Source organism: Octopus sinensis, linkage group LG26 (genome assembly GCF_006345805.1).
Source record: "Octopus sinensis linkage group LG26, ASM634580v1, whole genome shotgun sequence".
In the NCBI taxonomy this organism is placed as follows: Eukaryota; Metazoa; Mollusca; class Cephalopoda; order Octopoda; family Octopodidae; genus Octopus; species Octopus sinensis.
This window is the reverse complement of record NC_043022.1, coordinates 3,662,249-3,676,832: the sequence shown is the minus strand read 5'-3', so window position 1 is coordinate 3,676,832 and position 14,584 is coordinate 3,662,249. Positions and strand designations below refer to the sequence as shown.

The 14,584-nt window shown below is 38.7% G+C and overlaps 1 protein-coding gene across 3 annotated transcripts in view; it reads left to right on the top strand.

The window, feature by feature from the left end:
- Positions 1–14,571, top strand: part of LOC115224855 (TNF receptor-associated factor 4) — a 113,185-nt gene extending 98,614 nt beyond the window's left edge. For all 3 annotated transcript variants that reach the window (XM_029795803.2, XM_029795804.2, XM_029795805.2), the window contains 6 exons: positions 2,198–2,249; positions 6,531–6,635; positions 7,378–7,539; positions 8,375–8,536; positions 11,098–11,253; positions 12,895–14,571. In XM_029795803.2, the coding sequence (XP_029651663.1) occupies positions 2,198–2,249; positions 6,531–6,635; positions 7,378–7,539; positions 8,375–8,536; positions 11,098–11,253; positions 12,895–13,509 (1,252 nt within the window). In that variant the 3' untranslated portion in view covers positions 13,510–14,571. The remainder of the gene's footprint in view (positions 1–2,197; positions 2,250–6,530; positions 6,636–7,377; positions 7,540–8,374; positions 8,537–11,097; positions 11,254–12,894) is intronic.
- Positions 14,572–14,584: the final 13 nt, after the last annotated feature.

Here is a 14,584-nt window from a genome sequence, read left to right as displayed (position 1 = left end):
CTGTTTTGGCAAGGTTTTAATAGCTGGATGCCCTTCCTAACACCAACCACCCCACAGAAGAAACTGAAAGAAGCCTGTCGTATATATGTATATATATATATATATATATATATATATATATATATATATATATATATATATATGTATGTGTGTGTCTGTGTTTGTCCCCCTAGCATTGCTTGACAACCGATGCTGGTGTGTTTACGTCCCCTTCACTTAGCAGTTTGGCAAAAGAGACCAATAGAATAAATACTGGGCTTACAAAGAATAAGTCCCGGGGTTGATTTGCTCGACTAAAGGCGGTGCTCCAGCATGGCCACAGTGCTCTTTACGTGGCACCAGCACAGGTGAGGTCAGTTTTGGCATGGTTTTTTTCAGCTGGATGCCCTTCCAAATGTCAACCACTTTACTGTGTGGACTGGATGATTTTTACATGGCACCAGCACTGGTGGGGTCACCAAATAACTTGAAAGACAAAGATTTTTTGATGGTGAGGGGGGAGCACAGGAGGAGGTGACTTTCTGTCTTGTCATATATACATATATGTATTTATGACTCAAGTTATTGTTGCTTTTACTCCAAATCTTCATAGAGTACTAGGAGTTAAATAGGGGCTCAAGTACATGTGTGTAGAGGGAGGGGTTGTCTTGGCCTGCAAATATCATAAAATCACCAAACACTATAAGGACCACCAATTTACACTGACAAACGTGCCTATACCTGATCAATAGCCAAATCTCCCTCACAATACACTTTATATGTCTTTGTTGCAATAAAGTTTTGACTATAATTCAGTAAAAAATTCAGTAAAATAATTGCCAATATTAATCTGATGTTTAGAACATAAATTAACATGAAATTTTGATCACTTTAACCCTTTTGTTACCATATATCTGTTGAAATACATTGCTTTTGTATCAGTTAATTGTGAAAATAATGTAGAATTTAGTGAAATAATTTAGTCATTATTAATCTGGTGTTTAGAAAATAAATTAACCTGAAATTTTGATGGAAGGTTTTGAGATCACTTTAACTCTTATGTTACCATATATCTATTAAAATACACTGCCTTTGTTTCAGTTAATTATGAAAATAATGAAGAATTTGGTAAAGTAACTTTGTGATTATTAACCCTTTAGCATTTAAACTGGCCATTTCTGGCCCAAACATTCTCCGTTTCCCGTTCAAACTAGCCAGATCTGGCCTCTCACACCTACCCGACAATGTCATTCTAAAAATTAAAAAAATCACATTGTCAAAATCTCGGAGCTAAGGAGCTAAATTCAAAACAATCATCATCATCATCGTTTAGCGTCCGTTTTCCATGCTAGCATGGGTTGGACGGTTCAACTGGCGTCTGTGAAGCCGGAAGGCTTCATCAGGCCTGGTCAGATCTGGCAGCGTTTCTACGGCTGGATGCCCTTCCTAACGCCAATGTGAATAAATAAGCATTACATTTGACAGAGTAATCTGAATGCTAATGCTGGTGTTTGTGAAAAATAGTGGAAAATTGAGTAAAATAACTTTATTAATCTGGTGTTTGGAATATAAATTTACATGAAATTTCAATGGAAGGTTTTAATTTAGATCGCTTTTTTAAAACAAATTTGCATAATGGCATCAGGAGCAGTTGTAAGTTGGTTGGGATCAAAAGGATTGATAAAGATATGGGGCTAAAATTTTCATATATATATATTGTTGATAAGGGTAGGCATTTGTATTTGTTAGCTTAAGATCCACTGAATTAAAGAACAACACAGCCAGAACATTTCTCTGATGTCTAAAGCTGTGTAACCCCTTAACATATCATCCCATATATTTTCGTTTGGGGATGTCTAGTAAATATATATTTGAACGAAACTATACGTTCGCTGTACTCTTGAGGTATCCATCTCTTCTTTCTAACCCAAAATACTTCGTTCATCATGTTATTCCCGTTTTCTATCATTAACTACCAGTAACTATCATTTCTATCAGTAACTTCATCATAAATCATAACTGATCCAAAATTATTTGTCTACTTATTCTTTCTTATTTACAAATACAAAATAAATAATAATAGTAAAAAATTTTTGCATAGAAATTGAAAACAAAATGTTTAAGAGGTTAAGTCTCCTTCTATACTTGTCTTTTATTTCCTTCCTTATTGATTACATTTTTCTTTGATTGTCCCTTTTTTTTCCCCTTTCTTTCACAGTGCCGGTGTATTCAAGTGCCCTGAAGATGACAAACCTCTCGACTACAGCAAAGTAAGTTCTTCTCATTACACATTCATTTGGTGGTGGTTCTGTGACTGAACTAAACTTTGGTAAGAGAAACACAGGAACTGCGAGCGTTTGAGTTAGTGGACATCATAGCACCACGTTCTGTTAACTCTGTATGACCATTATATCATCATCATCATCATCATTTAGCATCCACTTTCCATGCTAGCATGGGTTGGACGGTTCAACTGGGGTCTGTGAAGCCGGAAGGCCGTATCAGGCCCAGTCTGATCTGGCAGTGTTTCTACAGCTGGATGCCCTTCCTAACGCCAACCACTCCATGAGTGTAGTGGGTGCTTTTTACGTGCCACCCACACAGGTGCCAGACGGAACTGGCAAATGGCCACAAACGGATGGTGCTTTTACGTGCCACCGGCACGGGGGCCAAGCGAGGCTGGCAACGGACACGAACGGATGGTGCTTTTAATATTAGAATTAGATATAGTACTATTGTCACTGATTCTGTACTAAAACTTGTTCAGTGTATAGATATTGTACAGGGCTAATGAAGGAGATTTTTTTTTGAAGATTCCTAACCAGTTAGAAATAGCAACCAAATATCCCAGCATGGCCTCAGTTTAATGACTGCAAACAAGTAAAAGATAAAAGATATGCACACACACACACACACACACACACAGGTGTGTGCTGAAAAGTTCCTAGCTTTGGGTTAAAGAAAATACAAGTGGATCAGTCAATTATGATTTTGTTCAACATATTTCTCTCTCAGATTCTCACACTTATTGCAATGGTCCTTCAGTTTTTCTAAAAAGAACTCAGAAGGTTGGGCCTTCAACCAGGCATTTCACAATACCCTTAAAGCCAGGAACTTTTCAGCACCCCTTCACACACACACACACCACATATATATGTATATATATATATATATATATATATATATATATATATATATATATATATATATAAGAGGCTTCCAAATAGGAAAGCGTTGTGCTAGAAAGAGCAGTAGAAATCTCAAGACCACAAAAAAGGATAAATTCACGAAAGGAATGAAAATTAAAAACGTTTACCATCTCAACTATTTCCCAGACCGCGGTTTCTAACTATTTCCAGCAAAAAAATATTTACTGAAGGCCAGTTTTCTTCAGTGGGATAGCCTTTAAGTTTCAGACATACAGACTGCTAGATCCACATGTAGAACTAACGGTTTGTAAATCCTTCCTATTTGGAAGCCTCTTATTGTATTTCTATATGAATAGTATATAGTCTAATGACTAATTTGTTTTTTGTGCTAGGCCACTGGTAATAATGATTTATTATTACCCTATTTTATTATGTTTATATATATATATATATATATAATATATATATATATATATATATATATATAGGCGTAGGAGTGGCTGTGTGGTAAGTAACTTGCTAACCAACCACATGGTTCCGGGTTCAGTCCCACTGCGTGGCATCTTGGGCAAGTGTCTTCTGCTATAGCCCCGGGCCGACCAATGCCTTGTGAGTGGATTTGGTAGACAGAAAACTGAAAGAAGCCTGTCGTATATATGTATATATATATATATATATATATGTGTATGTGTGTGTGTGTTTGTCCCCCTAGCATTGCTTGACAACCGATGCTGGTGTGTTTACGTCCCCGTCACTTAGCGGTTCGGCAAAAGAGACTGATAGAATAAGTACTGGGCTTACAAAGAATAAGTCCCGGGGTCAATTTGCTCGACTAAAGGTGGTGCTCCAGCATGGCCACAGTCAAATGACTGAAACAAGTAAAAGAGTATATATATATATATATCTACACCATTGGAATCTGTGCATCTATACAAAGGATTAATTCACCCTCTCTGTAATGCTAATAAGCAGGAATTGAGACCCACCTCGTTGTAATTAACAATGGATAAATTTGTCTTCTGTGAGTATATAATCCCTCATAATATCTATGGAAATTCATATGGATTAGGTCACCTTCTCTGTGATGCTATCAAAACTTTTTTTAAAATTCTGTGATAAGACTGTACATCATCTTTAAAGAACTTTAATGAACTTTAGAAATCTGTTTAATTATCTACATTACTTCATGAGTATAGCCTCAAACACTAGGATGTCTAGAGAACTTACATGTATTTTAGCTGATGAGTACGGGACTCGTTTATATGCTGTAATCTTTGCAACTTTTAATAAAACCTGTCCTTGTATGAAACGATCGTACTAAAAACCTATCCATTCTTGTTGCTTCTTTCTCGCTTATAATCACCCCACATTACTGTATGTTAAATCAGTATAGTTTTTTTGGTGCATCTAAGTTAGGTACCATATTCAAGTAAATTCTTTTAAATTAACTTGAATCTTTATTGCTCTTTGTATGTATATATATATATATATATATATATATATATATATATATATATATATACACACATACATACACCAGTTATCTCATTGTTTAATTAACTGCAATTTTTCCTGTAAATATTATCTATAAATATTTTCCTGTAAAAAACTGCAATTTTTCCTGTAAATATTATCTGACTTATCTTGACCAAAAAAACCCATTCTTTATAAATAAAGTATTACAATATTTTCCTGACTCAGAAAAAAAGTTCTATGAGTCACAATTCTTTCTGACTCAGAAATAATTATGCAACTGTAAAAAAACCCAACAAGAGGTACAGGCATGGCTGTGCAGTTAAGCCATTTACTTGGCTTCAGGTTCAATCGCACTGTGAATCCCCTTGGGTAAATGTTTTCTACTATACCCCTGGATGGACTAAGCCCTTGTATGTGAATTTGGGGAGACAGAAACCAGGTGGAAGCCTGTTGTGTGTGATGAACATTCACCTGTTTCCAAGCAAAGTAATATTTCCCCCATGGTTAGACCTGTTCTAGCAGAATATTTGGAAAGGAATGACACTGCTTGTACAACAGTGGCACTTGTTTACAACCATCACATGATGTCAAGACTAGGACACACAGACACACATTTTGTTAAATGTTCAGTTGTGAATGTCCTGTATCTGAGTCTCATTAATCCTTCATTCTTGTAAAGTGGAAAGTCTTTGTGGATTCATAGTTTGTGGTGGTCACTTACTTTGGTATTGGTTGGTTTTTCTTCATAGCTAATCTAATTAGGCTTAGATAATGCTTAGATATTATTGGTGGCTAGCTTTGGGAGGTTCTCTGGCATATATACACACACATACATATATAAATATGTAAACAGCTTCTTTCTGTTTCTGCCACCCAAATCCACTCACAAGGCTTTGGTTGACCAGATATAGAAGACACTTGTCCAAGGTACCACACAGTGGGACTGAACCCAAACCCATATGATTAGGAAGCAAACTTCTTACCACACAGCCATGCCTCTGCCTATTTCAAACTAGCAGCTAAGCCCGGTTTCACCCGGTCTGTTTGGATGATGTGGCTGTAATCGTTTTCTGTTAAGTATAATCTATAACAGCATTTGTCAACCTTATCGTTTCGGGTCCCCTGTTTTGATTGGAGCCTCCAGCTGTATGAAAATTTCCTGACCCCCACCCCTTTGTCAGAAAACAGCTTCTGAGCAACTGGTTGTTTTAATGGCAGAAGAAAGAGAGAAATTCCATTAGGAAAAGTTTTAATCGATTTTCTTGGTCCATATGGGGGTTAAGAAAAAAAATACAAACTGCATTCCAATGTATGCACCCGTCTCCACGTGCGTGCCAGTTTTTAAGTGAATCCACCCAGCCGTTTGGCTGTGAACCTCAAGACAAGAAAGAATACAATGATCGCCCATGTCCAATTTATATTATAGGCGCAGGAGTGGCTGTGTGGTAAGTAGCTTGCTAACCAACCACATGGTTCCGGGTTCAGTCCCACTGCGTGGCACCTTGGGCAAGTGTCTTCTACTATAGCCTCGGGCCAAAACCTTGTGAGTGAATTTGGTAGACGGAAACTGAAAGAAGCCTGTCGTATATATGTATATATATATATATATACAAGATAAGAAAATGTATATATATATATATATGTATGTATGTGTTTGTGTGTCTGTGTTTGTCCCCCTAGCATTGCTTGACAACCGATGCTGATATGTTTATGTCCCCGTGACTTAGCGGTTCGGCAAAAGAGACCGATAGAATAAGTACTGGGCTTACAAAGAATAAGTTCCGGGGTCGATTTGCTCGACTAAAGGCTGTGCTCCAGCATGGCCGCAGTCAAATGACTGAAACGAGTAAAAAAAAAAAAAAAGAAAATAAGTAATTGATTGCTGATTCCATTGAGTTTCTGTATTGTTTGTCCTTTCCGTTCCAGCTTTATCCGGATAACAACCTTTACACCGAGATCACAACCAGTCTGATCCGCTGCAAACACTACAAAGATGGATGCAAATGGGTTGACCAGCTGGGAAAATTACAGGTAAGTCTAATAATTATTTATTTTAATTAAGCCTTTGATATCCTTTCGTTAATAATTTTTGAATTGTTAAATTTTCATATTTATGTTGAAGAACAGGGGAAAAGGGGGAAATGAGGGAGTTGAAGGCTTAACTGGGTTCTAAGGATTATGTTTGAATAACTGTTATTGCATGGAGGTCGTTATATTCGGCAGGTGTTTCAAAATTATTGATTCTTGAACAGTGGCATCTTGGGCAAGTGTCTTCTGTTATAGCCCCGGGCCGACCAATGCCTTGTGAGTGGATTTGGTAGACGGAAACTGAAAGAAGCCTGTCATATATATGTATATATATATATATATATATGTATGTGTGTGTTTGTGTGTATGTGTTTGTCCCCCTAGCATTGCTTGACAACCGATGCTGGTGTGTTTACGTCCCCGTCACTTAGCGGTTCGTCAAAAGAGACCGATAGAATAAGTACTGGGTTTACAAAGAATAAGTCCCGGGGTCGATTTGCTGGCCACAGTCAAATGACTGAAACAAGTAAAAAGACAAACGATATAATTGACTCTGTTAATTTTCTTTTGCTCATCTCAGCAAAGGAAACACCAAACACAATAATCATATTTTCAGCCCTTAAAATCTCCTCCAAATCACTTAGGAATATTAAGGGACAGTTTTATTTTTGTTTTATGTGTTTATTTTCTCCCTGACCCTCCCACCACTCCCCACCTCAATTTTGTTGTTGTTCCTCTTCTTCAGAGTCATCTCGATATCTGTCGCTACGATGCTGTGTCCTGCCCCAACAGCTGTTCCGCTCTCCTCTCTCGCATGTGTGTCCATGACCATCTAGAATTTACCTGCCCAAGACGACGGGTGCTGTGTAAATTTTGTGGAAACGAGTTTTCTGGAGAGCAATTTGAGGTAAGTCTTTCGCCTTCCATTTGCTCCAATCATCATCATCATCATCATCATTCTAATTTAATGCATTAATTACCAGTGTCTCATGACACTCCCTATGCTTTATAAGTGTGATTTTACAGAGAGAGAATTGGAGTCTGCTGCTACGTTCTGAGTTCAAATCCCGCCGAGGTCGACTTTGCCTTTCATCTTTTCGGGGTCGATTAAATAAGTACCAGTTATGCTCTGGGGTCGATGTAATCGACTTAATCCATTTGTCTGTCCTTGTTTGTCCCCTCTATGTGTGTAGCCCCTTGTCGGTAGTAAAGAAATAGGTATTTCGTCTGCCGCTACGTTCAGAGTTCAAATTCCGCCGAGGTCGACTTTGCCTTTCATCCTTTCGGGGTCGATTAAATAAGTACCAGTTGTGTACTGGGGATCGATGTAATCGATTTAGTCCGTTTGTCTGTCCTTGTTTGTCCCCTCTGTGTGTAGCCCCTTGTGGGCAGTAAAGAAATAAGAATTGGAGAGAGTAGGAAGAGGGGGGAAGTGAAAGATAATCAGAGACAAACTTAACCCCTTTGTTGCCAATGGAGACAATATTTCTCTGAACTTCTTCCATCCCTTCAATCTTAACAACTGGGTTATCACTTTGGTCTCAGAATTATAATATTTGAGATGTTTCTTTTCCCAATTTAAGATGGTAGGGTGTGATCTGAGGAAGATTTGGCTTCTATTTCTAACAAATCAAGCATCCATATAGAGGCTTCTTCAAACGTTCTAACTTTTCTAACACTCACCGAAAGACCATTTTGCTACTCTTGGAGTCTCAGACAAACCGTTTTTATTGCTTCTGTAGAATCACAATGGCAACTGTCCATACGAATCCGTGTGGTGCGAGAACAAGTGTGGCGCTCGCCTTGACAGACGACACCTCTCAAATCATATGAAGAATGAATGCCACAAAAGAACTGTCCTGTGTCAGTATTGTAAACGAGAATTTGTAGAAGAAACCTTACAGGTAAGTTCTCCCTAAGAATTCTTCCTTGCATGACAACCCTGCCTGAAATCTAGAAATAATGATGAATGAGAGCAACGACAACTCTGCCATCTTCATTGAAGGCAAACACGTCTTAGAGAGATGTAGCTCCGAAGACAGTGGAACCTCGTTTAAGAATTTAATTCCTTCCTGAAGGTCATTCGTCCCCAAAAATGTTATAAACAAAAAAGAAGCGGTGAGCTGGCAGAAACGTTAGCACGCCGGAGGAAATGCTCAGCGGTATTTCGTCTGCCGTTACGTTCTGAGTTCAAATTCTGCCGAGGTCGACTTTGCCTTTCATACTTTCGGGGTCATTTAAATAAGTACCAGTTACGCACTGGGGTCGTCATAATCGACTTAATCCGTTTGTCTGTCCTTGTTTGTTCCCTCTGTGTTTAGCCCCTTGTGGGTAATAAAGAAATAGGTATTTCGTCTGCCGTTACGTTCTGAGTTCAAATTCCACCAAGGTCGACTTTGCCTTTCGTCCTTTCGGGGTCGATTAAATAAGTACCAGTGATACACTGGTGGTCGACATAATCGACTTAATCCGTTTGTCTGTCCTTGTTTGTCCCCTCTGTGTATAGCCCCTTGTGGGTAATAAAGAAATAGGTATTTCGTCTGCCGTTACGTTCTGAGTTCAAATTCCACCAAGGTCGACTTTGCCTTTCATCCTTTCGGGGTCGATTAAATAAGTACCAGTTACGCACTGGGGTCGACATAATCAACTTAATCCGTTTGTCTGTCCTTGTTTGTCCCCTCTGTGTTTAGCCCCTTGTGGGTAATAAAGAAATAGGTATTTCGTCTGCCGTTACGTTCTGAGTTCAAATTCCACCAAGGTCGACTTTGCCTTTCATCCTTTCGGGGTCGATTAAATAAGTACCAGTTACGCACTGGGGTTGACATAATCAACTTAATCCGTTTGTCTGTCCTTGTTTGTCCCCTCTGTGTATAGCCCCTTGTGGGCAGTAAAGAAATAAAAAAATGTTATAAACAAACTATTTTTCCAATTGGAAATTCAAAAGAAGGCCAAACATATTCAAGCAGGGTTATTAATGACTTGTGGTATTTCATAACATACTGTGGAAGCACTCCGTCGGTTACGACGACAAGGGTTCCGGTTGATCCGATCAACGGAACAGCCAGCTCGTGAAATTAACGTGTAAGTGGCTGAGCACTCCACAAACACGTGTACCCTTAACGTAGTTCTTGGGGATATTCAGCGTGACACAGAGAGTGACAAGGCCGGCCCTTTGAAATACAGGTACAACAGAAACAGGAAGTAAGAGTGAAAGTTGTGGTGAAAGAGTACAGCAGGGATCACCACCATCCCCTGCCGGAGCCTCGTGGCGCTTTAGGTGTTTTCGCTCAATAAACACTCACAACGCCCGGTCTGGGAATCGAAACCGTGATCCTACGACCGCGAGTCCGCTGCCCTAACCACTGGGCCATTGCGCCTCCACTACAGAGTATATTAAACGCTTTTATAAACCAATCTGCACTGATTGGAAGCTGGAAGCATTTGATGCTCTCCTCTCGGATGTTCCCAGTTTGTCTCCATCCGTTGTTGCTGGTTTTTGTTCGTTATTCAAGATGCTGTTCGTCAACCGGAAACAATTTGTGTTTGAAAAATTGTTCGTAAACCAACTTGTTTGTGATGAAAGGCATTTGTAGACTGAGGTTCCACTGTATAATTGATACAGGGTAGAAGAGGCTTTTTTTAGGTCTTTTTGATGCTGTTTCAACATAATTATAAGAAGAGAAGAGGATAATGGTAGCGAGCTGGCAAAATCGTTAGCAGACTGGGCGAAAAGCTTAACGGCATTTCATATGCCTTGACGTTCTGAGTTAAGAACATAAATCTCTCTATATATATAAAGCTGAAGTTGTCTGTATGGCAGGTTTGGTAGCCTTCAACTAACACTATCTCCTCTGAGACCCTGCGGCACAAGTTGACCAAAATTGAGAGTATGATAGAAGAAGGCTTGCTCTTCATTCCGTAGAAGACAAAAATTCAAATCTGACCATGTTAACACCAGAAATTATTCACATCAAAAAGGTGCTTTTTTTCTATGAAAATCCCTATTTTTTTCGATTTTTTTGACTGCTGTGTCACCATTTTTCAGTGTATTTCAACCAGAAAAATGTTCACTTAAAGAGAATAACAAGCTACATAATGCAAAATTTTTACTTTTCAAAAATTCTAATTCTAAAGGGTTGAAAAGAAAATAAACCCAAGCAACGCTGGGTGATACTGCTAGTTATGACTAAGGTTTGGTGGAAGATTTTAATTCAGAACTTTTGAAAACAAGACATTTGTGACTACAGAGCCAGAGGTGGTTTCAGCTGAGTTGGTATCAAATGGGCTAATGACATATACCTCATTAATATATATTAAATATTCTACTTGCTTTATGTTCAAAGTAGCCAGTTCTCCAGGCTATGGACGCAATGCATGCGAGTGAATAAGCAAAACATTTGGCAGAATAATCTGAATGTTAAAGGGTTAAAAATATCTTTAACTGACTTTTATTTCTCTCTCTCAGACTCATCAATACAAATGTCCCCGATTCCCTGTGCAATGTCCCAATCAGTGTGAAACTGCAAAAATCCCCAGAGAAGAGGTCGAAGTCCACATTCAAGAACGTTGTCCTTCTGTTTCAATTACTTGTGCTTTTAAAGAGGCTGGCTGCAAGACCAAGGTAAGAATTTATCTTATGGTTCAATTCTGTTAATGTTCTATGCATAAATACACCACAATATACATAATCGACAGTCTGTCAGGTGTGTATACAGAACAACACACACAGTATCAGATATAATAATGTTCGTCCTTCAGGTTCGAAGATGACCACTGACATCATCTGGTGGAACTGCCACTATGAGACTGGAGGTGGCTGGTGAGGCCAATCCGGGCAAGGAAGCCCCTCCCACAGGTGGGGCAGAAGTGGGTAGGGGCCGTGCTACTGGTGCAGGCGGCTCTGGCTTTCCGCATCTGGCGTTTCTGCTCTGCTGACCGAATCCGTCCCTCCTCGGCTGTCCCTGCTCCTGTGGTGATTGCGCTGCGCCAGGATGAGCGGTCGGCAGCAAGTGTCTCCCAGGTCTCTGTGCCGATGGAGAAGTCTTTGAGAGAGACCTTGAAGCGCTTCTTCTGCCCTCCGACTTTGCGTTTGCCCTGGCCGAGTTCACCGTAGAAGAGCTGTTTTGGGATGCGAGTGTCGGACATGCGGGAGACGTGGCCCGCCCATCTCAGCTGGGCCTTGCGCATGATCATGATGGTGCTAGGGAGATCTGCCTGCTTCAGGGCGAAAGACAGTATCAGATATATATGTCAGTTCAATATGTGACCGTGTGTGTATCATTGATTTTCTTTCTCTGTCTTCCCTTCCTTGGACCTTTTCTTTTTCTATGTTTCTGACGAAGAGCTCCACTCAAAACGTAAAACCCTCCTTCTTCCCTTCCTGAGCGTCCAATAATACTATACTTGTTCCATGTCCTCGCGTTGTTTTCTCTTTGTTCATGTTTGGAATAACTGTAAATATATATATATAGTAAAATAAGGATTCAGATAGAATGAGGTACTTGAAAAGATATGCACCAGGTAGGGTTGGATTAAGCCTGCGGTTGGTTAGTATCAAATAGGATATTGCAGTTGTGTTCCCAGAGAAAACCAACCCTATGAGTATTTAAGCATCTAGGGGCTGGTCCAAAGCACACGTTACGTTGAATACGTTGGCATACTCTAGGGTGTGCGACAAGTTGTTTATTATAATTAAATGAATAATAACAGATGATGGATGTCAGCTCATTAGCTGACATTTATCCATTGGATATGTGTGTGTGTGTATATATATATATATACACGCGCAGGAGTGGCTGTGTGGTAAGTAGCTTGCTTACACAGTTCCAGTTCATATACAGGTACAATGTCAGCCGTGTATAGACTGCCACACCCCTGACAGTAGTGGGTGTATACAAGAGACAACCAAACACCTGACATTATATAACGTGTGTATAGACTTCTGGCAGTGCCAGCTGAGTATAGAGATAATACCACAGCTCACAAAGTATCAGGTGTGTATATTGGAAACACAACACACCTCTGATGGAATTATACAGGTATGTATACAAGAGGCAAGGCAACACCTCTGACAGTCAGGTGTGTATATAAAAGACAACACACATCTTTGATAATATATCAGGAGATAGATAATACACACTTCTGACAATATCAGGTGTGTCTGTGGTAAGAAAGACATTCTGACAAGATGAACATTTTGGATGAAGTTGCATACTTGAATATTAATGACAAATTTTTTTTTATTTCTTTACCATTTTTCTAGTGCCAAAGGTTCCATTTGGACAGCCACATGGAAGAAAATATGAAACGGCATTTGAGCCTGGTCTGGGAATTGGTACGACAACAGCAGCAGGAGATTCGTCAACTGAAGAACGCTCTTCATGCCAGTACACAGATCACCAATGGAAGCTACATTTGGAAGATCAGTGACTATAAGACAAAATATTTAGAAGCTGCCTACAAAGGAGCTAAAGAACTCACTTGTCAACCGTTTTACACATCAAGGAACGGTTATAAAGTATCGGCATCGGTTTTCCTGAATGGTTATGGGAATTCAGATGGCAAATATCTTTCGTTGTATTTTAAAATCTTACCAGGAGAGTATGATAATATACTCGAATGGCCATTTCGGCTTCCTGTGACCTTTACCTTGTATGATCAAGCTGCTGACCCTGACAAACGTAAGAACATTGTGGAACGTTTTGTACCTGATCCTACAAGGAAACAGTTCAAGAAGCCCCACCCCGACATTGAAACACTCGGATTTGGTTACCCCAAATTCCTTACTTTGGAGACTCTAAAGACCAGAAATTTCATTAAAGACGATGCTTTGTACATCGGAATTTCTGTAGACAACAAAACATTTATAGTGCCATGAATGGGTTTTCTGTTTCAAAGTTTTGGTTATTGTTCTTGAAAAGATCGTTTAAGAGTCAACACACTTCCTTGTTCTTGGCATCTTCGTATCTTAAAAAAAAAAAAAATTTTTTTTTTTTGGTAAACTACAAATGCCAGGGAAGAAAAATGCAAGAGGAAATGTTCTTCTTTCCATGTTGCACTCTGCCGACCCTGATTTTGAAAGATCCGCAGTATCGGGAGGCTTTTTTCCCCACCCCCCACACCACAACTTTTAGTCATGGCCAGCTGTTCCTCTTCTCTGAGGCGTACAATTGGGTTTATTTCCAAATACAATGTCCTCAAATTTATACAACTTTCTGTTGTGATGTTTTTACGATATTTATTAATTAAAAACAAAACTTCATATTCACAGATTAGTTTAATTGGAGTTCAACATCAAGTAAAGTATCTATAATTAGAAAACCACATTTCTTTCCTATTTTTTAAAATAAATTTGTCACAACTGTTCCCCCCCCCCCAATGTAAAAAAAGATATAAATATGGGAATGGTAAATTTCCTATTTATATGGTAATATTTCTATTACACATACATTTTCTTATATCACGCATTAAATATGTTCTTGGATTTCATCAGTTTTGGTCAATGCCAAATCGAGAAAGAAATGAAATACTTTAAAAAAAAAAAATCAAATCGTTTGTAAAGTAAAATTCTTGTGAATTTCAGAGAAATGTGCCAAACTTTGCTAATCTTCTTCATTTGTGCTGAATTTTGTTTGGAAAACTTTCACTAAGAGATTTTACAAGAATGTAAGAGAAAAAAAAAAAATGGTATTACCTTTCTTCCCCCCCCCCTTTTTTTTTTCTGAATTGAATACTCAAAGAAGAAAACTTGTACTTGAAGTAAAAACAAAACCATTTTTGCATGGATTAATTTAAGGAACCATCGTATTTAAATTTGTATTTAAATTTACCAGCAAATTGATGTATTTGTTTGAGTCCACAATCAAATTTTTCGTTTTCATAAAATCATGCAATTTAAAAAAAAAAAACCTTCATCAAAATATTTAATTTGGATTAAAAAAAAAAAACCAACA